The sequence below is a fragment of the Photinus pyralis genome, unplaced genomic scaffold, assembly GCF_008802855.1.
Source record: "Photinus pyralis isolate 1611_PpyrPB1 unplaced genomic scaffold, Ppyr1.3 Ppyr1.4_LG9, whole genome shotgun sequence".
In the NCBI taxonomy this organism is placed as follows: Eukaryota; Metazoa; Arthropoda; class Insecta; order Coleoptera; family Lampyridae; genus Photinus; species Photinus pyralis.
The window spans coordinates 1,868,466-1,895,542 of record NW_022170878.1 but is presented as its reverse complement, the minus strand read 5'-3'; the positions used below and the strand labels follow the sequence as shown (position 1 = coordinate 1,895,542).

Genomic DNA, 27,077 nt, shown 5'->3' with positions numbered 1-27,077 from the left:
AAGTAAAAAATAAAGAAGAGAAACATTTAAACATATATTTTAACTACATAATACAACAAAACCACTGACCGTACATCTACAACAGTCCGTTTTCGGCTAACATCACACTCATATGGCACGAACTGGAAGACCCAAACACTAGTGCGTAATATAATACATGTGCAGACATAAATAGTATTTACAGTTGCACTCATTCAAGCATTCCGCCTAAAAAAAGATACCGAAACAGAAATTAATTATTTGGCAAGGCGACATTGTCAATCCCTCGTTCCAGAAGGGTTTTAAGGGAGATGGCGATCGGGGCGATGCGTATCAGATCTCCGCGCGCTTTCGGGGTAATTTCGACTACTTCGGCTTTCGAGGTTGTGTACTCGTCATGCGGCCGAACTCTCACGTTGACGTATCGGGCGTGTTCGGTTTCCAAGAGCTCGTCATTGGCTTGTTCGTTTTTGAATTGGAAGAGTCCCTCCAAGGCGATCGTCGACGATTCCGGGTCGTGGTGCGGTCTCGGCGTGAACGTGTTGACTATCGATTTGCTTTCGACGAGCGGGGGTGAGTTGAGGGAGTCGACTATTTTTATGTTGGTGACGCGATTGATCGCGCCGACTCGGTCCATTGTCGGTAGGAGTGTCACTTCGTTCTCGCTTACGGTGCGATTCTTTAGTTTGCCTTCCTTTAGCGAGACCTCGACGATGCGATTGATTTCGATCAGCTTTTCGATCTTGTCTGTGCGCCTTGCCTCGGTCGTCGACGAGGTTTCCGCTTCTGCAAATACATGCAGTAGCGTAGCGGTTGCCACGGGCTCAGTTGTGGTTACTTCTTGTACGTTCCGATTTAAATTCAGCTTTGATTTGTACGTTTTTCCTACGTCATCAGCACTATTAAGGGTTTGATGAGAAGAATCAATGTTCCTAGATAACGAAATTCGCGATTTGGTTGGCCGACGCTTCCTGAATTTTCGGGTTGTGCTCGGCGATGATGCCCTACTGGTACTGGGTTCGGTGGTCGTACTACTGACATCATCGGTTGTAAAGATGCTGGCGAAACCTTCTGTACTTGTACCCTCCATGGGAGTACTTCTCGTCTTGTCCTCCACAGTGTCCACTTCATCCCAAATTGATTTATAGGTCGAGCCCTCCAGTGTTGTGCTCGTCGTCTCCACCGTAGGTTCATAATGCGAACTGTACCCGTCTACAACATCCTCCCCAAATAATTCAGGTTGAGTCGATATCTCCATTGTTGCGCTATTCGTGGTTACCTCGGTTGTAGTCAATCGTACATCATCCTCAACTGACGTGGTCATCTCCGTCGTTGTGCTTTTAGTAACTTCCTCGGTCGTACTCGGCCTTTTCCGCTCATAACGCGATCTGAACGCCTCCTCCCTAGTCGCTTTGGCGATTTCAGTCGTAACATCTGGCGTGATGACAACCGGCTCTAGTGACGTAGGTCTTTTTCGGTCGTAACGTGCTCTGAATCCGCTCCGCTTGGTCGAGGAACTCGCGGGTGCCTCCGTGCTTGCTCTCGTTCGCTGAAGTAAAAACGGCGGGCGGCTAAATTTCGACTTGTGGGGGAACGGCTTCGCCGGGAGTTTGCTAGTAGCCGGTTCAACTTCCTGAACCGTCGTCAACCGCACCTCATCTGTTGAGATCTCATCCGTCACCGCTTCGGTCGTCGCCTCTTGTACCACCGGAGTGTAATTATCCGAGAGAGTAGTGGAAGCCAGGCCCAGTTTGCGCACTATTTTTCTTGTACGAGCTTCAGGTGGCGTCGTGGACTGCGACGGTTCCGTTATCAAACGAACGATGTTTGTCATCAGCGAGTAATCCTCGTTGTTTATCTCTCCCTTCTCCTGGTATGAGGTTTTGCCTAGGCCCGAGAATATTTGCTTACCTTCGAATCGGTCGTTTTGGAGGGAATTGATGCGCTCGCTCCTTTCTTTTATGGTCGTCTCAGAGAGCTTTATGTTTTCCTCTTCTTCGTCATCGTCCCCTATTGAGTTGTCCCTTTCGGTTGCGCTAGGAATTTCGTTTAAGGGAGTAGGAGGTTTTTGCGTGGTACTTATTGAGCTGCCTCTTTCGGTTGTGCTAAGAATTTCGTTTGAGGGACTAGGAGATTGTTGCGTGGTACTTATTGAGTTGTCCCTTTCGGTTACGTTTGGCTTTTCGTTTGAGGGACTAGGAGGTGATTGCGTTGTACTTGTCGGTCTGTAACGTCTGATTATCTTCCGAGTTGGCCTCCGCCTTGATTCTGTGGTTGTGCTCACCGCTACGGGTGGTTCGGTTGTGGTGGTGCGACGGAATGGTTTGCGGCTGAATCGGTTTACTGCCGCCGTTTCGTTTAGGACCGTTACTGGTGTAGTACTTCTTAACCTGAACGCTGGCGTAGCTTGGCTGACATCATTTTTTGAGGATTCAGTCCGTCTACTAAAGAAACTCGTCGTCCTGGTAGATTGGTTTTCATATCCCTGTGTGCTATTAGGTTCAGTCAACAGTGAGACGGTTGTCGTAGTACTACTACGAGTGGGATTTTGAAACCTAGGCGCCAGTACAATGGAAGACTGTGTCGTGCTGATCGCATCAATCGCATTACCGTCGGGATTGCCTCGACGTGGAGGTACCCGCCTCCTTCCACCCGTCACGTTCAACGGTTTGGAAAAGTCGACGGAAGTCAACGAAGAGAGATCGGAAATTTCCAGTGCGATGTCGGGTCGGAACTTGCGATCTTGGTAAATCCTCTGATCATTTTGCGGCTCGGGGTACTCGAATCGGGTGGAACCACGACGCTTAGGCAACTGGTTCGTCTTGTCGTTGTCGTCGTAATCATCCGGTGTCGTTGCCTCCTCAACCTTGGCGGTCGTCGTCGTCGTCGTGCGCCTCGGCGGCGTGTGGTATCGATTAGTGTGGATAGTGTCGGGTTTTTGGAAGGGTCTCGGCTTCAGTATGGCTTTAGAAGGAACAGGATCACTCACCTTCGTTGTTGGCGACGAAGGCTCGGTTGTAATCGCATATCTGCGAGTTGAGCTTTCAATGCGAGCCTCGGACTTCTCTTCATCATTCTTCGCATTGTCGATGTAGTTATTTATGTTGTCCGCTTTGGTCGACGTTTCTTCAGTAGGTACCCTGAAATTAATGTGAAATCAAATATCAATAGCGACATAAAATGAGGATGAAATGGTGGCGACCTTGGACCTGGCTGCCCTAAACGAAGGCGATAGTGCCATCTTCATGAGAGCAGAGCAGTCTATAAAATAAAAATCAGTTACGCCAGTAAAAACTAGCTCTGAACATCCAAAACTGGAATGATTCCCTCAGCGATCACCGTAGGAGGTTTAAATCCGAAATTTGCATAGAAAAAAACATGCGGTTTTCTTATTGGCTAAAAATGACGGCAGGACAGTTTAGGTGGTTCCGTTTTCAATTTTATATAAATAGCTGAACGCACAATACCCAAAAATACTATCACGCACGAGGGACTACCGCCGGAATTAGTGACTGCGATAGCAGGAGAACGTTCCGGTTTGTTCAAAAGATCCCTGCAGGATCAAGGAGTAATTAATGTTGAGAGTACTGTGAAATGCACAAGATAGCGCAGCGAAGCGTGCTAGGCCTCATCATAGTAGTTGTAAAAATTGTGTTGGTTGTTATAGCAATAGTAGTCGTTGACTTGTAATCTTTGACAATAGAAAAATATTAAAATTGGAACTGAATTAAAGAAGCCTCGATATTCTACCAATTCTACTGCATTTTGTTTGGAATCTGCTGAACAATTAATGGACGCATCTTGAAAAAGGTGTTAATTAGTTGCAAAAGATAGTAGGGATTATTCCGGGATTTTTGGGGAAGCATTCGTTTCTGGGCTACGAGATTGTGCAGTACGTAAATATTTAATTGAGATTCATATTAATTCGGATCTGGATTAGGTAGTCAAAAATTAAATTCGTTCATAGAATTCTCGCGTCAAAAAAGTGGTTATTGCGGATATTTTTATCAGAACGCAAATTTGAACGCGAGTTCCGTGCATCTACAGTTAAATGAACTAACATTTTGGAGTGAATCTAACACACGCTAAAGAAAAGGAGTTATTGTGCACTTCGAAAGCGTTTCTATGCCAAGGAGTACATGTAAAAATTAGTTTTTCCTCATTTTAAAGTTCTGCGGAAATAACAGTGCACGAGGCTCACCCAATATCTTCAGTCGTTGGTCGAAATCTTCTGAGAGTCACGTACTCGGGGACTAAGGGCGTGATTTTTTTCCTTTCAGTTGCCGTTTCATCTTCCTCCGATTCAAGCCTGCAAAATAAGTGCGTGATTCAAGTTTTTGTACCATTTCGCCTTACTTTTCGACCACCGGTATGAGAGTGGTAGACGCCCGTTGTCGTATTATAGTCATGTACTCGGGTAGATTAGACTTTCTGCCGCTGGTTGTGCTCAATTCCGTTTTGTGAGCTTCGACGTCCTCTTCCGATTCATCCCTTGCCGTCGTCGATCTGCATCCCAATCAATAATCGATAAAAAACCAAGAGGTGAGCTTACCTAAATCTGTTAATTGCGGTGTATTGCGGTCTGGCTCGTCCTTTCGCGAGGACGCCTTCTCTAGGTCCTTCGAATTGAGGCCCGCGACTGTTACTAAAGTAGGTCAGCTAGTTTGAGGGTGACCTGGACGGTGGGTGTACTTACGCTGAGTGTTGGGCCGTCGTTTTGGGTCGTTCGGTTTTTCCGGCTGTATTTTTAAGTACCCGCTCGTACAGGACCTTGCTGAAACCCGACGGGGTGGTGGATCCCGGGTTCGTACTCGCGCTTCCGTTTTTGTGGATATCCAACTGTTTTTCTAGTTCTTCTATACCGCCAGCTTTCTTAATTAAATCGATCAGCTCTTTGATCACTCTGGGGTCCTCCTCCGAGTCCTTGTCGTTAACATCTTCGTCGTCGTACACGTACTCGTATTCCTAGAAAAATGTCGTCAGGCTTCACCAATTGTAGGGGTAAGTACCTCAGCTTGGGGCGTTGTAGTGGAGGTCGTGGTGGTCCTCGACGTTGTTAGGCGACGCGTGGTCGATGGCGTGCTTGTCGTCGTCGTTGATGTGCTTGTGGTCGTCGTCGACTTCGGCTTGACGCATCGTACGTTTTGGGTGTAATCGCACGAGTCAGCGGCTTTATTAAAGAACAGCCCCGAGGGACAAGTGAACTGATGCGCCACGATTCCAAGCTCTGAAGGTCCACTGCTGAGGCACCAGAAGTACTTCTTGCAATCGCGAGGATGCGGGAAAAAGCCTTCGTCTTCGCATTTAAAATCTGAAAGACACGGCCGGTTATGCTGAAAGCAGCACAAAGGCGATTACCGCTTCCTGGATCGGGGGTGGTGGGTGGTTCTGGCGTTTGATACTTTGTCAGGGTAGGGCTGCTGGTCGTGGGGCTTGCAGTGGTACTTTGCGGTTTGGACCTGGAAAATGTGGAATAGAGAAAACGCCAAGCGCTCAATTACTAACCGCAGTCTCTTTCTAATCGGCCTATGTCTCTCGGTGGTTGTGGTCGTCTTCTCCTCCTCCTTTCGGTTTGGTCTAGGTCGAGGGCGCGTTTTGAGCTTGGTCGACTGTATGGGTTCAACTTTAATTTTGTTATACTCCGACGCCGACATGAGAGAGTCCTTAGCCGCTTCAATTAACGGATAGGGTTTTCCGTGGCACGTTCCCCTAAAGTCGTCGTTGTCAATGGACCAAAACATTATACCTCCCAGTTTTCGTTCGACCACAAACTCCGCCTTTTTCCTCACGATGCCCTCGTCGTCGTACCCGACCCATTGGTTCTCTTTGTACGCGTACGGACCCATTGCTTTCGGATTGGGATACTCCACCGTCCAGCCGTCGTCTTTGAGTTTTTCGCAAATCTACAACGTGAAGGTTTGATCACTGAGAAGTTCGGTGGAAAGTACCTCGTAGTAGGCCAGGTAACCGTTTTCACGGGTAGCGTCGCCCATCTCACCAGGTCCATCGGCTGGTGATCCTAATTCATTCGCGTCCGAATTAAATAAAGTGTACGATCTTCCGTACGTTGGGATTCCCAGCACCAGCTTACTTTCTTCGGCGCCGGCCTCCAAGTAATGGTTTATGGTGTGGTTCTGCAACATGCAATGCTGGTAAGCTGAGCCGATACACTAAGCCCTTACTATATTCAGATCGGAATCGTAGTTGTACTCGGATTCCTCCTCCAATGAAAACAATGGCGAGTGGTGGTTGACTGCGGGCTCGAACGCCGAGTGGTAGTCGTAACTGAGAATGTTCATCCAATCCAGATACCTAGAAAAGATGCTCATCAGAAATGATCTCCCTTACGAATGACCTACTTCATTAGGCGAGGTACGTCGTAGCCTTTATTAATGTATTCGATTCCGGCCGGTACCGCCATCGTCAAAAGCAGTCGTGGTCTTCCAGTTTTTTCCGATTCCCTGTCGTACTCCTCTCTCAGCTCCTGTTGGTCAAAAATGGTAAACGGCGGGCGGTGAGCGTCGGGTTACCTGAACTAGGGTGGCGTAATTGTCCTTGTCCCGCGGTTTTCCGCCGTCCCTAAAGCTGGGATACTCCCAGTCGAGGTCGAGTCCGTCGAAGTGATTTTGGCGTAGGAATTTGATGGAATTTTTTATGAACTCCCTGCGCCGTTCGGCGCTCGCGACCAACGGGGAGAAGCGCGACGAGCCCTCGTTCCAGCCGCCGACGGCGAGCATCGTCTTTAGGTTTTTGTTGTAGGTCTTCAGGCCGGTAAACTTCGCGTAGCCGCCTTTTTCGATATCCTGATACTTGTCGAAGGGCTTAAAGTTATTCTCTTTGGTAAAACCGCCGAAGGCGTAGACTAAGTGCGTGCATAAGTAGGGATTTATGTTCTGTGGGTTGAACTTCGCCGTTCCCGGCCTGTAGACGGACCAGTTTGTGTAGTAGCAGACGACTCGGGTTTCTTGGTGACCTCAAAGAGAGTTTTTGGGGGTGAAGCGCGGAGTTTTGGCGTTGGGAGGGATACTTACTTAATTCTACATGCCAGATAATCACAGTTGTCAGGCACAACCACGACCATGGAGGCACCTGGAAGAAGTAATTTAATTAAGGCAATTTCACAAGACAGTGAAAGTATGGTCTAGTGCTGATCTAGTTCAACTTCCCATAAAGTGACTTTCAATATAAACGTTGCATTCCATTGCATTCCTTTTAGCGATTATTTTAGTTACCACGCTTTCCCAGTCTATCACTCATACTTTTGCCGTGTTAAAAATTTCTTCTTCATTGGCACACGCACGTTACATAATCCGCTTAATCTCCAAATGACCAAATTGTGACCAAATTGCGACCTGTCTTATATAACAATAGCGCAACAAGCCTAGCTGAAGGTGGAGTGTAATCCTAATTACTAATTAAAGAAACGAATCTCTGCAGATTGTTTTTTTTTGTAAAGGCGCGACGAGAATTCGATATCTTCGAGTGAAAGTGCAACTTTTCTTACACACTTTCCTTTAAGATTAATAAATTACGAGATATGTTTGCATAACAATTTCCTCATTATTGATTAATCGGCCATCCTCAAAAATGATACAAGGCTCGTCCATGAATGACTAAGTCGCAAAACTGGTCTAGGTACTATTGACCGTGATCTTTGTCTTTTAAGGAAACAGATAGTGAGTGGTATTCCTCGGCTAAATGTTAATTGCAGTAACAGATTATTCACCCATTGTATCAAAACCCAAGAAGAAGGTTATTCGGTTGAACCATTTGCATATACGAGCACATGATGACGTGTAGCGCCGCAGACAAATGTGTGGTCGCAAGTTCGTCATTAACACGTTTTACGCTGACGAGAACGAACAAAATGTCTGATGTTAATTGCAATTGAAAACGAAAAGGAAATGTTTGCCTACGCCCGTTACGTTTCGATGAGAATGAGGTAAGAATTGAAACAATTATCTTTAATGACCGCGGATTCCTTTTCGAAGTCGTGTTACACTTACATCGCGTTTCTGTAATTGGTGTTACAAATTCGGTATCCATTACAAAAATGCTGTAATTTTTTTATGGGTACCAGGAAAACATGATAAAGGATGAGATATTATACCATCATCTGTCCTCCTGATACATAAAACATCAACTACAAAATTTGGGGTAACGTTTGTATCTGGAGTGAGCGGAGAGATCCCAGTAGCAGTCCACAAATTTTCTTTTGTACAAGGAAGACTGTAAAAATTTGCAAACTTTGTCTATCAGGGGAACATAATGAATGACGGTTTATATGCTTCTAGCCTCAAGGGGGGAGGTTCAAAATTGACCTTCCCCAAAATTTCCAGGAATTTGTATCAGGAGGATTGATGAGCTCTATTCTCCTAATACATTATCAGAAAAATTTGGAAATTTTTCTAGCGTGTAACACATAAGGGGCGGTCAAAAATGAGTTGCTATCGAGTCGCCTTTGGAAGCTCAAGTTAAGTACGATTTCCCATGTAAACAAAAATTCCAAAGGTGACTCGACAGCAACTCGGGAAATTTGTATTAAGAGAATGCAGAGAGCGATTGCTCCTAATTATTCTTACTAAAAAACAATTTAAAAAAGTACTCGTAATCGATTTACAAAAAGTGCATTTCCACTGCATTCATTTTTCATTTGTAAAATGCTACCTAAAATCCGACTACAATTAATAAAATTTTAGAACGAGAACTCTTGTGCAGATAAAGCGCATTTTTTGATCGGAAATAGCTTTTCACCATTGGATATATTTCTTGCAGACATCTCAATCGCCCTTTGTGCGTACTTTCTCCACAATCCGTTCTTGAGGTACCTACCTATAAGGGAAAACACGCCGATCACGATAAGAGGGGGGAGGGCTATGGTTGGTAGAAATAAATTAGTTCCTTTCGTTCGTATAATTGAGACCTTTTATTAGAGTACCATGAAGGATAAAAGTAGTTCCACCCCTCTCCCCGAAATTTGATGGTCGTCTGGCACACCTTCAAGGTATAGGCTACCTACTGCAAAATTCTAGGACTCTAGGACCATTCCCCTAGAAGTAGTTCAAAACGGTAGAAGTGGGTACGGACGGACGGACGGGCAGACGAACGGACAAAACGCAAACAATAGTACATTTTTTTTTAATTCTTAAGAAATGCGCTAAAAATTAGTTTTAAATAACGAATGTGGGGCTGGGTTCATTTAAATATCTTCACAAATAAAAAAAAATCGAATTGCGCATGCGCAAAAGAAATTTTTTGATTCGGCATTAGTTTGCCTTTATGGGAGGCGCCTACATACAAAATTTCATTTAAATATCTTCACAAATTAAAAAAAATGGAATTGCGCATGCGCAAAACAAATTTTTTGGTTCGGCATTAGTTTTACCTTTATGGAGGGCGCCTACATACAAAATTTCATTTAAATATCTTCACAAATTAAAAAAAATCGAATTGCGCATGCGCAAAACAAATTTTTTGGTTCGGCATTAGTTTTACCTTTATGGAGGGCGCCTACATACAAAATTTCATTTAAATATCTTCACAAATTAAAAAAAATCGAATTGCGCATGCGCAAAACAAATTTTTTGGTTCGGCATTAGTTTTACCTTTATGGAGGGCGCCTACATACAAAATTTCATTTAAATATCTTCACAAATTAAAAAAAATGGAATTGCGCATGCGCAAAACAAATTTTTTGGTTCGGCATTAGTTTTACCTTTATGGAGGGCGCCTACATACAACATTTCATTTAAATATCTTCACAAATTAAAAAAAATCGAATTGCGCATGCGCAAAAGAAATTTTTTGATTCGGCATTAGTTTTGCCTTTATGGGAGGCGCCTACATACAAACTTTCATTTTAGTATCTTCACAAATTTAAAAAAATTGAATTGCGCGCACGCAAAACAAATTTTGTGATTTGGCACTAGTTTTACCTTTATGGGAGCCGCCTACATACAAAATTTCATTTAAATATCTTCACAAATTAAAAAAAATTAAATTGCGCATGCGCAAAACAAATTTTTTTGATTTGGCATTAGTTTTGCCTTTATGGGAGGCGCCTACATACAAAATTTCATTTAAATATCTTCACAAATTTAAAAAAATCGAATTGCGCATGCGCAAAACAAATTTTTTTGATTTGGCATTAGTTTTGCCTTTATGGGAGGCGCCTACATACAAAATTTCATTTAAATATCTTCACAAATTAAAAAAAATCGAATTGCGCATGCGCAAAACAAATTTTTTGATTCGGCATTAGTTTTGCCTTTATGGGAGGCGCCTACATACAAAATTTCATTTAAATATCTTCACAAATTTAAAAAAAATTGAATTGCGCATGCGCAAAACAAATTTTTTGATTCGGTATTAGTTATCATGCACAACTGCACCCGAACGGACAGACGGGCGGACAGACAGGCGGACAGACAAACGGAGACAGACAGATGGGCAGACGGCGATACAACATAATAAAGGATGTCGAGGATCGTCAATAAACTGTAAAAGTGTGAAATTATGATACATGCATCAAACAGATTTTTTGCCCCAACTTTTTTCTTGAACGGCACAGAAAAATTTCTTTCCTTGGTGCAAGCCTCGACACCATAACGAACCAAAGAACATACTATAATGTTTGAACGAACCAAATAGCGAAAAAGTAGAACGGGCAGATAGACGGACGGACAGACGTTGGTCACAATAGCAGAGTTTTTATTTCCGTCCGTCCGGACCCACTTCTGCCGTTTCGAACTACTTCTAGGGGAATGGCCAACAAATTTCGCTGTCTAAAAGGCCCCCCCCCCACGAATTATTTCCTAAGATGCTGTTTTTGAAAGTAAAACGTGCATAACGTTTACATACGATAACCAATTGATCTCAGATTTTGCGTACGCATGCTTTTAGTGGTGCCAAATTAAACTTTAGAATATGAGAGAGGGAGGGAGGTAAACACATGTTCTATTTTCCCGTGCGACTCTTTTTTGAGATCAGTAGGGGAGGGGGGGGTTAAAAATTAATTTTATCTCTCATTGTAGGTACCTATTCTAATTAAAGGTCTCAACGAAAGGGACCGTTTTCTACCAACTACTGCCCTTCTTTCTGTCCTCTTATCAAAGTACGAGGGTGGAGGGGGAGGGTGGGGAGTGGAACTATTTTATCCTTCATGGTACTCTAATGAAAGGTCTCAACGAAAGGAATTAATTTCTACCAACCATAGCCCTCTTCCTCGACCTCTTATTGTGATCGGGTATATTCCCTTATACCTCAAGAACGGATTGTCGGAAGAGGGTACTCACAAAGGACGATTGAGACGTCTGCAGGAAATATATCCATTGGTGATGTCAAAACAAACGGTATTTCGGTTTAAAAAAATTCGCTTTATCACAATTTATACTTGTTTTTAGCGCATTTCCACAAAAATAAAAAAAAAATGCGCTATTGTGGCCACTTTGTCCGTCCGTCCGTCCGTCCGTCCGTCCGCTAACTTTGCGACGCTACTAGTTTTTTATCTTAAGAGCTATTGTTCTACTTTTTTCGCTATTTGGTTCGTTATGGTGTCGAGTCTTGTACCAAGGAAGGAATTTTTTCTGTACCGCTTACAAAAAAAGTTATTGTAAAAAAAACAAAAAACCGTTTTTTACATGTTCCATAATTTTACACTTTTGCCGTTTATTAACGATCCTAGAGATCGTTTATAATTTTGCATTGCTATCTGTCGCCTGCCGGTTGGTCTGTCCGTCTGTTCCTTTGTCTGTCTGTCCATCTATCTGTCCGTGTGAACGATAACTTTGTTTAGAAATGTTCGATCGCTTTTACATCTCCGTTAGTTATGAACTGAATTGCATGAAATTCAATATGGGCATAGATTTAGCCATATAATACGCAATGCCAAAAGTTGAATCGAATCGATTCAAAATTCACAGTGCCCTTTTCGCATCTCGACCATTTATAAGCCGAATTGCAAACTTTTTTACTTATAAAAGTATTTGAATGAAATTTGATACATAGGCACTTGGAATAAAGGAAAATCAAACGCCAATTTCAAAATTTGGTTTTGCGCATGCGCAGTGCCAACTTTTTTATTTATGGAAGAATTTAAACGAAATTTGATACATAGGCACTTGGGATAAAGGAAAATCAAACGCCAATTTCAAAATTTGGTTTTGCGCATGCGCAGTGCCAACTTTTTTATTTATGGAAGAATTTAAACGAAATTTGATACATAAGCACTTCGAATAAAGGAAAATCAAACGCCAATTTCAAAATTTGGTTTTGCGCATGCGCAGTGCCAACTTTTTTATTTATGGAAGAATTTAAACGAAATTTGATACATAGGCACTTGGGATAAAGGAAAATCAAACGCCAATTTCAAAATTTGGTTTTGCGCATGCGCAGTGCCAACTTTTTTATTTATGGAAGAATTTAAACGAAATTTGATACATAGGCACTTGGGATAAAGGAAAATCAAACGCCAATTTCAAAATTTGGTTTTGCGCATGCGCAGTGCCAACTTTTTTATTTATGGAAGAATTTAAACGAAATTTGATACATAGGCACTTGGGATAAAGGAAAATCAAACGCCAATTTCAAAATTTGGTTTTGCGCATGCGCAGTGCCAACTTTTTTATTTATGGAAGAATTTAAACGAAATTTGATACATAGGCACTTGGGATAAAGGAAAATCAAACGCCAATTTCAAAATTTGGTTTTGCGCATGCGCAGTGCCAACTTTTTTATTTATGGAAGAATTTAAACGAAATTTGATACATAGGCACTTGGGATAAAGGAAAATCAAACGCCAATTTCAAAATTTGGTTTTGCGCATGCGCAGTGCCAACTTTTTTATTTATGGAAGAATTTAAACGAAATTTGATACATAGGCACTTGGGATAAAGGAAAATCAAACGCCAATTTCAAAATTTGGTTTTGCGCATGCGCAGTGCCAACTTTTTTATTTATGGAAGAATTTAAACGAAATTTGATACATAAGCACTTGGGATAAAGGAAAATCAAACCCCAATTTCAAAATTTGGTTTTGCGCATGCGCAGTGCCAACTTTTTTATTTATGGAAGAATTTAAACGAAATTTGATACATAGGCACTTGGGATAAAGGAAAATCAAAAGCCAATTTCAAAATTTGGTTTTGCGCATGCGCAGTGCCAACTTTTTTATTTATGAAAGAATTTAAATGAAATGTGATACATAGGCACTTGGAATAAAGGAAAATCTAGCGCCAGTTTCAAAATTTTATTTTGCGCATGCGCAGTGCCAACTTTTTTATTTATGGAAGAATTTAAATGGAATGTGATACATAGGCACTTGGAATAAAGGAAAATCTAGCGCTAGTTTCAAAATTTTATTTTGCGAATGCGCAGTGCCAACTTTTTTATCTATGGAACTATTTAAGTGAAATTTGATACTTAGGCGCTTGGAACAAAGGAAAATCTAAAATTAGTTTTAAAATTTAGGTTTGCGCATGCGCAGTTCCAACTTTCTTATTTAGAAAAGCATTGAAATGAAATTCTTCGCATAAACTGAAATTGAAGTAGCACGTCAACAATGGATTGCCAATGTGCAACGCTATCTTTCATATTTGTGAGCGGATTTTTACGATTTTAACAGAAGTTGCATCTTACAAATGGGAAATGAATGCAAGTGGAAATGCGCTTTATGTAAATCGTTTACGATTACTTTTTAACTTGTTATTTTTGTGGAAACGCGCTAAAAATAGTGCATAAATTTTCAAAATTGTTTGGCCCATGCGGAATATATTGCGCCTAATAGCTCACAAAAGTTTTGTCAACTTGCTCTGTTACCAGAAGAAGTCTCAAAAGCCTCAACAAATTATTTACCTACTTTAGCTTAAAATTTCAGAAACTTTTGGATCAAGAGAATTCCTATAGATTGTTAAAAAGCTTTCAAAACCGTTAGAAGCTAGTAGTCTTCTAAAATCTACCAGTAAGGGACGATGTGGAGTATGTAAATACTCTTCAGGAAAGAAAGATTTTCAACTGTATTCCCCCCCCCCCCTCAGGAAATCAAAGATTCGGTTACCTTTTCCAAAAGCGTAACGCAAAGGCCATTACTTTCCCTTTAAACCTTGGCAAATACAGAAGATGTCGGTAATCTACCAGTGACAGACGATTTCTAATAAATTTTGGTCTGTAGAATCAAAAAAAAATTAGGTCCATCAAGATCTGATAACCAGAAATAGAGATAGAGCCATCGATGCGAAGCGTATGTAACACTAAGACCTTTACCTGTCTGAAGTTATGGACTCGTACTATTGGAATGTGCCAAAATTCCCACCTCCACTTGATATAAGATCAACTTAGTTATAGGAAATATTACCAAACAATGTCAATAGCGCACCAAATTAGAAATATAATCTGACATTTCACAATTATCCCTTAGTAGGCTTTAAGTGCGGGTTTGGCGTAAATAAAAGCGACTTCGTGCAGTTGCTGTAATAGCTATTTATGTAAGATGGTTCCGTCGGTAAGATGGTTCTGTCGGATATCACTAAAAACCGAAAATTTCACAACATCGCAGAACAATATTGTGCTAATTGTGGAGTTACATATCTATACGGAGTATCGTACTTTTAGATGCAATTCAGAAATATAAGCTAAAATTAGCTTTTTGGTGTCTATAATGAAAGGAATTGTTTCAATTCTAAAAGTAGGGCGACTCTCGATCATAATGGCGCAATCCACCTATCATTTGTGACCACGTTTGTACCTACGAATGTGAGATGAATAGTAATTAAAATAAAATAGAAACAGTTACAAATGAAACGCGCTTTTTGGTAGGTACAACTAAACCACGATTCACATATTGTAAGTAGGTATTGTTCGAAATTAGGTCAGAGTTTCGTAAACTTCATAATTAAAATAATAAACGTAAAATTTTCCCACTAATTACAGCAATTCTGAGTGTTATGCTAATTTTGAATGCCACTAGTACGAATTTGTTTGATATGGTCGGGTTTACTTTGCAATAAAGAACACGAGTCATATAAATTCAATCGTGATGTAAATTATACCGGTCCTAAAATGGAACCCTGTGGAATGATGGCAACTCTAGATGAGCTGGTCTCCAATTAGGCGCTGCTCCAGATAGTTTGATCGATTCGATTCCAGTGAAAACGTTATCGAAATAAGGACAGATAACGGCCTTGTACAGTGTAATTAAGTTTATAATGAACTCTTAATTAGGTTAATTAGAAAAATCGCGCGCGATAATGAACACAAAGTGGTCTAACGGTAATTAAGGGTAGTTAAAGGTGCACGAATTGAGCAACGTCGACATTTACGCCTTTGCGCAATGCGATGCAATCGATACTTCAATAGAACTCAATCGGTGATTTGTGTTTTGAAGTGTGCCGAGTTAAAACACTTTGAGACATGTGAATAATTGCCCATTGTTGCTTTGCTGGGTGTACTGGCCGAGCCAAATGTTATTAAAACTAAGAGGAAGTTTCCTAATGGGATAAGTTTCTGAAGAGAAATAAATATATCCTGACGAGTATTTTGACTCTGATCCGGAATGGGAAGGAAGGAAAGAAAGAAGTGACTCACTACATCCACTAACTCTGCTTGTCACTTCGGGATAGGTCGAGTATAAGAAGTGAACTCTGCGCTTGGCAAAAATGCAAAGCAACTAGTGCGGGTAATTGCATAGGTAGAGTAAATACGTTCGAGTATAAGGCGTCTACCTTTGGTTTATCGCCATAAGCAGCGCTCAAAATCCAGAAATCTTCCAGAGGGGTTTCACGTTCTTAAGATTCTCTTCCATATTTCTTAGAAAGGCGAAACATTTGGTAAATGGATCTTTAAAATTTTTTAAGGCATTTAATAATTTAAAGAGTTTTCAAGAGTCACCAAGGGAAGCCTTTAGAGTTTTAAAGGTTTTCATAAGCCTTCAGTAGGCCTAGGATATTTAATATCTGAGACCCGTTAAACCCTTACCGCGCTCTACGAATCCTATTGTTTCCAAAATACCATAAGATTCTTTTAAAAGTCCTTTATGGATTTTTAAGGGAATTTACAAATTATTCTAAAAGGTTTTTTGATGCTTTGGGTGTGTCTTCAAGTGTATTACAAGAAACTTTTAATGTCCTTTCTTTAAAAACCAAAGCAATGATTTCTGAGATTCTTTAACAGGCTGCAAAAAGGTCCCCAAGAGGTTTCTTTTTGTGTAGACTTTTCTGTGGGGTTTTAAGGTCTATAGAATACCTTAAAAATCCTGCTCTAAGGGTTTTTGAAAGACGTTTCCGACGGCTCTGGTTTTTTTAAGAGCCTTTAAAAACTTTTATGGTCATTTAAAGGTCCTAATTGCAAACACGAGATTCCAAAAGCTCTAAAGGACCTTCCACAAGCTGTTAGGATATATACAATTCTTTCCCCTGTGTAAAAATCGAGGGTAAGGAGGGATATTATTAATGGGTATAAGAGCCTTCAAAGGTATTTAAAAAGGATCTCCAAACGCTTTCAAAGGCAAAAGTGCCTTAGAGTCTTTAAAATTCTTGAATTTTAGGGTCTTCTAAAGGCTTACATTTTTTTAAGACTAATATCCGTTCTATTCAGGGGGGTGTATTTCTTTTGACTTTTAAGTTTTTGGTCGGGATTAAAAAATTCGGTGTGACCATGTTCTTACTATTGCATGAGATTCCATTTAAAAAAACTGAGTTTTTAGTCTTTGAAGTTTCATAAATTTGGATCTCCATAGGGGCGGTCGTACGCAACTTAACTTTTTTTAAGTGCACTAAAAGAAAGTCCTATTCATTCTCTATGCACTGATTAAAATAGGTTACCATGACTACAACCGTTTTCAAGTAATCAATTATCAATGTACCATCTGCATCCGCCATTTTTTTTCTTAAAGTTAAAGTAAGTTGAAAACCATAAATGGCAGATATAGACATGTGGGTATCAAAAGAACTGAAATTTCACGTAGAATCCAAAAATCCAATAAAAAATAGGGATTGCTATTTAAAATAACGAAGTTACTATCTACTTCCGGTGTTTCCGGAAGTGCGGCCATTTTGAAAATATTTTACATCGATTCGGCCTGTACAAATTTTCAAAAACCTATCTATTTTACTTTCCCAGTTAAAACTAATGCTTCCAAATACAGGGTGTTGTATAGGATTCATAATTTAAGACTGATAGTCAAGGGCAAGAGATGCTGGATTCAAGATACGACATATAAGCTTCTAGATGTAGGTTTCAGAATCCACTGTTCAAGGTTCCAGATTCCAAAATGATTCGGGATTCAGGGTTCTTTCGAAGATCCGGTGACCTTCTTGACAGACATCGCTAACAAAAAATGTGTAAAATATTTATAATTTCGTGCCTTCCACACCGAGTCTATTGTTACCGAGCGTCCTGACATGTCGACATGAAAGTTAGATGGCTCTGCATCTAGTTTTTCCATAGAGTTCCCAACCGAAAGTGTCTGCTCGGAAGAACCCTAAGATCATTACAAGCCTTTAAACATTCTGAAAAGCTTCCACATTTAAGAACCTCCAAGCATTGTTGCCTCTTAAAACCTTTAGGAGCCTTTTCGAAAAGTTTTCTAAAATAAGGGACTACGAGCTTTTCAACGAGATCTTCCAGGAGCCCTAGGATCACAAGTGGATTTACAAACGGCAAAAAAACAGACACGATTTTCATTTTATCCATTCGGCATTTAACGTTCCTATCTTACAAACCGAGAAGCCACACTAGAGTACCACGCGCACTGAAAGAGCATAATTCATGATCCAACAACTGCGGTCATCGAACTTGCTCAAGGTTTGGATTTTGTCCAAAAGGAAGCCAGCAGCTTTCCGATCACTTTCCGACTTGGTCGTTTCAGTACACGGCCAACTGTAGAAGATATTTTCGGTTGACGAAGAGATAAGAAAGTAAATATTATTACACAGAAGACCGTTGACTAATCACAAACCTTCACCACGCCTCCGTTGCATTTCAAAAAATGTTCCTTGTGTGATCTTCTTAGGATCATCCTGTAATCTTATTAAAATCTAGTCCAGCGAGCACGAGGGTTCAGTGCCTCACTTGCGTAGAGGAAGGTACATTAGAAAACCTATTTATGAAGGGAAGGGAAGAATGATGAACCTCAGCTTTTGTCTCGAAGTAGCCGATGGAACACCCGATATTAACATGTAAACTTACCCTTGAAACAGCAAAAATGGATCACCTTCTAAGCTTCGCTCTTTTTGTTTAACTAAAGATATACGACACCGCCAGAAAGACTGTTACCGTCACAAGAAATTTAATCCTTGTGAGAAAAAATAAATACATCACCACCTAGTGTGATTGAAACATATAAGAAGGAAGAACCCATAGGAGCGTATAGCAAGTGTCAAATAGGACATTCAGGATAACTCGTGGCTATGGCACCTTAGGTACTATTTCTTCGCTCAAGTTGCACAAACCTTGAACTACTTTAAGTGCATGTATTAGGTTTCGATAGTCTACCTTGCCAATTAATTTCATAAATAATATAATTCACTTTAGAATTGCAGTTCTAATGGTGATCGAATTTCAAATTTTATTAGAATCGTCCATAATTTTCAACTAACAGTTTCTTAAAAAGTTGAAGCCCTCTTCAAAGTTAGCGTTATAAAATGACCTTAAAACCTTCAATACCTACTACGTCCTTTTATTAAGGATCCTCAGATCCTTTATAGTTTTGTATTGTCGTCCGTTCGTCCGTCCGTGTGCGCTCTTTTTATTTTTCATATAACTCTTCTCTGTGGTATAGGTCAAAAGTTTTAGAGCAAAATGTACCCAAAATTATTTTTTATACATGAATTTGGAGTTTTGAAAGCTTTCAAACGCATTATCTTGATGCTGAAAAATACATCACGTGCACAATTGATAACCGCATGTGTGTGAGTGTGATTCAAAGATCAAACTATGTCAAAATCGTTATTTATGCACCAAGATCGTTGGAACAAACACCAAGAGCATTATCTCAATGACCAAAACATGAATTTGATCTATTTATGGCGACCACATGGATTTTGATCAAAACATGTCAAAATCGTTATTTATGCACCAAGGTCGTTGGGAAAAAGACCAAAAGCATTATCTCAATGATCAAAACATGAATTTGATCTATTTTTGGCGACCACGTGAATTTTGATCAAAACATGTCAAAATCGTTATTTATGCACCAAGATCGTAGGCAAAGAGACCAAGAGCATTATCTCAATGACCAAGACATGAATTTGATGCATTTTCGTTAAACTATAAAATGTATATAATGTAAGATTAAAATAAATTGTCGTTAAAAGTGATTGTAATACTGAGGATCCTTCGATATTTCGTTGTATCGGTTTATTATTTATAGTCCAAGGAATACCTAGAGGGTTTTAATTTGCAAAATTAGAAGTAGTTCCAATTTCTTTTGCATGGCATAGACAGTCATCTGGGTGGTTAAGAATTTAAGTTTTCGACATCCCACCCCTTGTGCTTCTCCCGTACCACCCCCAAAACCTCTGAAAGTTGGTTGGCCTCTTAGTTTTTGAATCATACCTTTTTAATGGTTCACTTTAGAAAAAATATCGTTTTAAGGGGTTTTAAGGGTTTTAAGAGTGGTGCGGGGGAAGCACAGGGGGTGGGAGGTCGAAAACTTGGATTCTTAACCACCAGATATTCTTTCATGACATGCAAAGAAATTGAAACTACTTCTCGTTTTGCAGGAAACGGTCCATTTTGAGTCTCTATTTCCTGGACTATTATAAAAGCTTAGATTTCTGCAACAGTCCATTTCATAAATAATGTAGGTACCTACCAAAAAAGAAATGGCATAAATTTTTTTCGACAAAATTGGTGGGATAGTATGGGGTACCTCCCAGAAAAAGGAAAAACCCAGTCTAGGACTCTTTCGAAAAATGATAGTTTGAGTGCTAACGGCACTAAACATTTTGGGGAGGAATGTGAAACCGGGGGCGGTCTGGGGGTATAGAATACCTCCAGGAAAAAGGAAGAGCATATCTTCAATTAACTACAAACTGGCATAAGATCTTCGTATCCCCCAGAACCCCCCGGTGATAAATTCACCATCAAAATGTTCAGCCCGTAGGACTCCGAAAAATGGTGGTGTAAATGCTAAAGGCGCTAAACGTTTTGGGGAAGAATGTAGAACCGGGGAGTCTGGGGTATTCCAGCCCCCCTTCTGATACCATTACTCTGAAAACGTTCAGCCCCAATAAGACTCTTTTGAAAGGTTATAGTGTAAGTGCTAAAGGTACTAAACATTTTCGGGAAGAGAGTACAACCGAGGGGTAGGGAATAACCCCCAGGCTATGCCACCAGGAATTAGAAAGAGCCTATCTTCATTTACCTAAAACAGGCATAAGACCTTCGTATACTGGAGGGTATTCCATACTCCCCAGACCCCCCTGTGATACGTTCATCTTAAAAACGTTCAGCCCTAAAGACTCTTTTGAAAGATTATGGTGTAGGTAAGTGCTAATGTATTTGAGGATTTTTCGAAAACGGTTTCTAAACATTTCCGGGAAGAGAGTAGAACGGGGAGGGAGGGGAGTAAAATTCCATACCCTCAAGCCCCCCCCCCCCTGTAATACGTTCAGCCCTGCGAGGATTCTGGGGGTATAGAATACCCCTCAAGCTATGCCACCCTGGAAAACGAAAGAGCCTATAATCTTCGTTTACCTAAAACAGGCATAGACCTTCGTACATTGAAGGGTATTCCCCCAGACCCCCCCGTGATACGTTTACCCTTAAATACCTGTGTGGATTTAATGTGCGAATTAAAAAACTTGCAAGGAGTTTCAATGGTTCCAAGACAGCCGGGGTCTTCGAACAGTTCTGAGCATGAGCAGTCATCAACGGCCTTTAAAACTCCTTAAGTGATTCAGTGAATTGAATACCCTTTTGGATCTGTTGAGAGTCTTTACAAACTTCTTTGTGGGGTTTTTAAGAATCGGATCTGCAAGAGCCCCAGCCCCCAGTTATTGTCATTCTCTTCTCTCCTGCGTGCCGAATCTAAGCTCATTTTAAATCTAGAGCTTTTAAGGTCATTTAAACCAGGAATCTTTACATTTACCGTTGGCAGTAAGTCCAAAGTCCAAATTTTCAAACGTCACCCAGAGGTCTTTAGGGATTTTGAAAGATGTTTAAGAGCGCACAGTCTTAAAGGACATCCAAAGGTCTCAAGGAGTATTCCACAATGAATGAAGACTTTCCTTTCGAACTTAATCTCAATTTTATCCAAAGAGAAATGCATTTGTTTTGCCATTTTTCCGACGAAATTTGTAACAAAATTAAGACTTTGCTCTACCAACTTAACCTTGACATTAACGAAAAACGAAAACGAGACCGCATAAAGTTTAGTTTCCCACCATGGGATCAAATTGTGATCACGTTTTTCCGGGGAAAGGCTACGCTACACCCTATCCGCTTGCATAAAACAAATAATTATTTATATTATAATATTATAATTTAATCTTGCAAATAAATAAGTAGCAAAAAGTGCATACCCAAAGTCACTATATTATCTAGCAAATGTTCTACAGATTACAAATTATGTACGTAGAGGAACTTGAAATGACCGTAAGAGAAATCTGACAAGAATGTGACGGCGGGAACCTTAATGAGGACTTAAGTGTAATTTAAGAACAACTCGATGTATTAAGGGCAGCTTAATCATATGAAGAAGTTGTGAGAGAATACAGAGAAAGACAAAAGGATTTGGTAGGAACTTAAGGTGAATTTGGTAGTTATATGGAAACAAATTTGAGAAGAAATTTGACGGAACTTTGGAGGAAGTTGAGAGCAGGTTAAGAAGAACTTGAGCAGAACTTGAACACAATTTGGGAAGAACTTATGGAGGAATTAGAGAAGAACTTGAGAAAGATTTGAAAGTTAATAATGTGAAGGGAACTTAGGGGAGAGTTGAATGAAGTACAGCGAGGAACTTAAGGAATGGCTAAGAAAAAATTAAATACCTACAGCTGGAGGTGAATATGAAAGGAACTTGGAAAGTTACATAATCTTTATCTACCCTTTTAGATTCTGCAAATCAATGTCTGCCAGAAATGTTGTAATTTAAAGTTACGAACCAATGCTTAAGTTGCCCATAGAAATAGAACTTGAACTAGTTTGAGTATTGTCTTATGTTTTCATTGTCTGAGTAGTGTAGTGCAACAAGGACCTTTTTATTTCAATTGTGAATCTTTACTTGTACATTTTTTTTTTATTACACTCTTATACCATTAGATGACCTTAAAACTATAATACGACTCCATTTCTTAGAATCAAAGCATTTGGTCGATTTAATAATTACACTCGGTATACAAAAGAAACAAATTGAATACGAAATTTCTATCAGAAACAAACTCGCTAGTGTACCAATTGTGTATTTGGTGTAACATATTGTGTATTTTTGTAAATGTTGGGGAAATTTTGCTGTAATTCTAATGAAGAAACATTTCCAAAAGTGTCACGTAAATGTAACCTTCAACGTTCAACTTTCTTCGTTCGGCCGATGATCTTCATGGGGTTAATGACAATAGAGCCCCGAGCACGAGACGCGTAGGAGGCGTCACGAAGAAGATGATCCTCTTGTCATTTTTCCCGAGACATACTCGCACGTACGTTGAGTAATTAGAACGCGCCTCGAAAAAGAAATTCGTATCGAGGATCTTTCCTCGACTTTCTATTTGATCGATAACAGTTTGTGGAACTAATCATTCGTAAAAAAAATCGCAGTCGGACGTTTCAGTTTGAAAGTAAAAGCTCACCTGCTGCCGCAGTACCAAGGATAACGGCATTGTTTTGTGTTTTCGTAACCGCGTAATGAAAACGAAATTTACAAGCAAAAAGAATGCGCAAAGTCTAGGAAATGCTAAATAATTGGCGCGATGAATTATTTAGTCACACTCGTTCACCTCTCATTTCCATTTTTATGACCGGTACAGTTTAGTTGAATTGATACAATTGATGTTAATATCACCCAGTCGCACATTATTGGATTGTACAATTATTTTACACCAGAAGCTGTTGGTCTAATTAGATCAACGTGGATTAACGCATAATTAAGCTAATAACGTTATGGGTCTATTAATATGTAAATTAGGACAGTGGTAATCAATAACTGTACGGTACCAAATAAGTACTGGTGGTACCCATCAATGAGTTATTGCACTCGAGCGTTAAGCGATTGTTAAACAAAATTCACACATTACTATGTATTAGGGTGGAGAAGAATGTCATAACCAGCACTTAATTGAGGAAAATATGGTCTCACCTTGCTCATTTTGATAGTCCTAAGTTCTCATGTAGCCAATTAAGTTACATCCGAGAGGTGGTGTACGCTACTTCGGGATAACACTCGAAAATCTTTGGGCACGGACGCACTTACTCAATGGGCACCAATAATGTTACCACCACGACTTGCTAAGAAGTACTGGCTTTAGGTGTACCTAACAGAAGGTGAAAGGTAAATTTTACAAAGGCGGGGGATATGTCAATATCCATCTGGCTTTTATACACAAGGACTTATTTATTACATTTCTCATGACTTTGGATTTGTGCGGCACAATTGTTCTAATAATTTTTGATATTTTCAAACTTTCAGCGACATACTTTAACAGTACCAAAGTGGTACTTACGATTTAAGTTATATATCATAATCCAGAGCAGTCAGCGGATCGAAGAAACATAATAACGTACAATAAAGAATTTCAAGAGAGGTGTGGCGATTGTTTGTGCCAAAGGTATAGGTACCATCATCAGCTCAAACCTCAAACCAGTCAGCCACCTTCCCTTGATATTTCAGTTTCAATGTCGCTGCAATTTTACGGCGATAGATGCAAATAAATGCGAACCGGAAAATCAATCGATTAGTCGAAAATAATGTTCTGCTTGGAGACCTTAATATTAACGTCAACAGTCAAAAGAAATAAACTATTTCTAGTGCCTAAAATCCGAGGGTCAAAAGGCATTTCAATTGTTATTCATAACTTTAACAAACAATAACGAAATTCTTTTGCTCTTAGATTGTACGAAACGATAGCATCTAAAGCGAATGCAAAATAAGATGGCCATGGGATTATTTAGATTTTTTTAGAACATGTTACGCATACCTATACGTAATATGCGAACTAATACTTATCTTTTTGCACGTTAATTATCTTCCATTTGCATAGCGGGCGGGCGACACCAATTTTTGGCGCACTACAATTTTAGGTTGAGTAGCACTCCTACTGAAAGTGAAATTCTACCGGAGAAGCGTGATACGATTATAGTAATGCAATTTGTGTTACTGGGGTTCCACAGGGATCTAGTGTTGGGTCCTTTGAAATCTTATTGCTTATTCGTTGTCAATAATTTTTTTGGTACTGGCAGTAGTGAAAACAAGTAAAACAAGTATAAATTGTGCACAACTCTTGTGCAGATAAAGCGCATTTTTTTTTAACCGAAATAGCTTTTGTTTTACATCACCAATGGATATATTTCTTGCAGACGTCACATTCCCTTTGTGAGTACCCTCTTCTGACAATCTGCTCTTGAGGAATAAGGGAATATACCCGATCGCGATAAGAGGTCAAGGAGGAGGGCTATGGTTGGTAGAAATTAATTCCTTTCGTTGAGACCTTTCATAATAGTACCATGAAGGATAAAAGTCATTCCACCCCCCCCCCCCTCGTACTTGGTAAGAGGACAGAAAGAAGGGCAGTAGTTGGTAGAAAACGGTACCTTTCATTGAGACCTTTAATTAGAATACAATGAGAGATAAAATTAATTTTTAACCTCCCCCCCCCCCCCCCCCCACACCGTTTGTACAATAGCAATTTTTTTTTAATTCTTAAAAAATGCGCTAAAAAGGTTTTCGTTCTAAAATATCTTGATAACTGTATAGTATTATAGTTAAGGACTTAAGGCGTCCGACGAACGGAGAAAGTGGTCATAATACCACGAGTAATACCACTTACATTATATTACAGTTATTAGACGAAGCAGTGACCACACTACAAACAAGTTAAAAAGTAATCGTAAACGATTTACAAAAAGCGCACTTGCATTGATTTCCCATTTGTAAGATGGAATTTGTGATAAAATTGTAAAAATCCGGCCACAAATATGAAAGATAGCGTTGCATATGTGCAATCCATTTTTGACGTGCTACTTTAATTTCTGTTTAGAAGAAGAGTTTCATTTCAATGCATTTCTAAATAAGAAAGTGGGAGCTGCGCATGCGCAAATCTAAATTTTGAAACTAACGTTAGATTTTCCTTTGTTCCAAGCGCCTATGCATCAAATTTCATTTAAATGCTTCCATAAATAAAAAAGTTGGCAATGCGCATGCGCGAAATAAAATTTTGAAACTGGCGTTTGATTTTCCTTTATTCCAAGTGCCTATGTACCAAATTTCGTTTAAATTCTTCCATAAATAAAAAAGTTGGCACTGCGCATGCGCAAAACCAAATTTCATTTCATTCAAATACTTTTATAAATAAAAAAGTTTGCAATTCGGTTTATAAATGGTCGGGATGCGAAAAGGGCACTGTGAATTTTGAATTGATTCGACTCAACTTTTGGCATTGCGTATTATATGGCTAAAACTATGCCCATATTGAATTTCATGTAATTCAGTTCATAACTAACGGAGATCTAAAAGAGATCGGACATTTCTAAACAAAATTATCGTTCACACGGACAGATAGAGGAACAGACAGACAAAGGAACAGACGGACAGACCAACAGACAGACGACAGACAGCAATACAAAATTATAAACGATCTCTAGGATCGCTAATAAACGGAAAAAATTTTAAATTATGGAACAAGTAAAAAACTGTTTTTTACAATAACTTTTTTAGCAATAAACAAAGAAAAAAATTCCTTCCTTGGTGCAAGCCTCGACACCATAACGAACCAAATACCGACAAAAAGTAAAACAATAGCTCTTAAGATAAAGAACTAGTAGCGTCTCAACGAACGAGCGGCCGGACGGACGGCCGGACAAAGTGGCCACAATAACGCATTTTTTTTTTAATTTTTGTGGAAATGCGTTAAAAATGTTGCAGAATACTACTCTATTGTCTCTAACAATCATAGAAGGTCAACTTGTTTTAGATCCACTGAAAAATGAAAATTCCGAAGGTTACATAGTCGGAAATGGTCTTAACGATTGTAGTAGACTTATAGTTAATTTCCCTACACTTAGACCTTTTTTATGCTTGCTGAGGGTATTCTATAACCCCCCCCCCTCCCAACTCCCCGGTTGTATATTTTCCAAAATGTGTAGTGCGCTCTTAGCATTTGAACCATAATTATTAGAAAGATCCCTGTAGGGCTGAATGTTTTGAGGGTAAACGTAGAACCATAGTGTTATTACACTAAGGTAGAACCAAGGAGCCGGGGGGGGGGGGGGTAAGAAATACAATGGTTTTAACTGTTGTTGCAGCGATAGATTTACCCCTCGGTTCTATATTCCCTTAGCCCTTAGCACTTCAACTGTAATCTTTGAAAAGATCCCTTGAGAGTGAACATAGAGCCGGGGGTAGTCTGGGGGGTATAGAATACCCCCCAACCCAGCACACAAAGATAGGTAGGGAATTGCATACCCCCCAGACTCGGTGCTATATTATTCTCTAAAATGGGTAGCCCTTAGCACTTCACCCATAATTTTTGGAAAGATCCTTTTGAGTTTAATGTTTTGAGTGTGAACATAGAATCACCCGGTCTGGGGGGTATGGAACGCCACCCAGCTTACAAAGGTTTTAAACTATTGTTGTAGCAAAAGATTTAAAATTAATTTCCATACAATTATCATAAGACCCGGTTCTATATTCTCCAATATGTGTATTGCACTTCAACCAGAATTTTGGAAAAGGTCCTTTTTAGGACTGAATGTTTTGAGTATGAACGTAAAGCCAAGGAGTCTGGAGGGAACGAAATACCCCACAGCATGCAGAGATCTTAACGATTGTTTAAAGGCCATTTCCCTACATTTATCATAAGACCTCTCTGTATACATAGTAACACAAAGTAGAAGAGTTACAACTGGCACCATTGCATTTCTGTTTTTTTAGGTTCGACTTTATTCAAAGTTGG

General features: G+C 39.9%; 1 protein-coding gene across 2 annotated transcripts; it reads right to left on the bottom strand.

Moving 5' to 3' along the window:
* Window positions 1–21: 21 nt before the first annotated feature.
* Window positions 22–23,430, bottom strand: LOC116180853 (mucin-5AC-like). Of its 2 annotated transcripts, XM_031501009.1 has the most exons (14): window positions 23,267–23,430; window positions 7,011–7,068; window positions 6,510–6,952; window positions 6,339–6,463; window positions 6,162–6,291; window positions 5,928–6,113; window positions 5,485–5,882; window positions 5,338–5,438; window positions 4,989–5,290; window positions 4,676–4,944; window positions 4,532–4,624; window positions 4,336–4,485; window positions 4,181–4,288; window positions 22–3,119 (listed from the first exon to the last, which is right to left on the bottom strand). In XM_031501009.1, the coding sequence occupies exons 1-14, from the start codon at window positions 23,273–23,275 to the stop codon at window positions 233–235; spliced, it is 5,259 nt and encodes a 1,752-aa protein (XP_031356869.1). In that variant the 5' UTR covers window positions 23,276–23,430; the 3' UTR covers window positions 22–232. The 2 variants fall into 2 exon arrangements, with proteins under 2 accessions (XP_031356869.1, XP_031356870.1); XM_031501010.1 differs by lacking the exons at window positions 6,162–6,291; window positions 6,339–6,463; window positions 6,510–6,952; window positions 7,011–7,068; window positions 23,267–23,430 and having other exon boundaries at window positions 5,485–5,863; window positions 5,928–6,064.
* Window positions 23,431–27,077: the final 3,647 nt, after the last annotated feature.

Coding starts and splice junctions, on each gene's coding strand:
- LOC116180853 (XM_031501009.1), bottom strand. Junction 4,945..4,988: donor CTACAACGCCCCAAGCTGAG/GTACTTACCCCT, acceptor ACATTTTTCTAG/GAATACGAGTACGTGTACGA. Junction 4,486..4,531: donor ACCGCAATTAACAGATTTAG/GTAAGCTCACCT, acceptor ATTGGGATGCAG/ATCGACGACGGCAAGGGATG.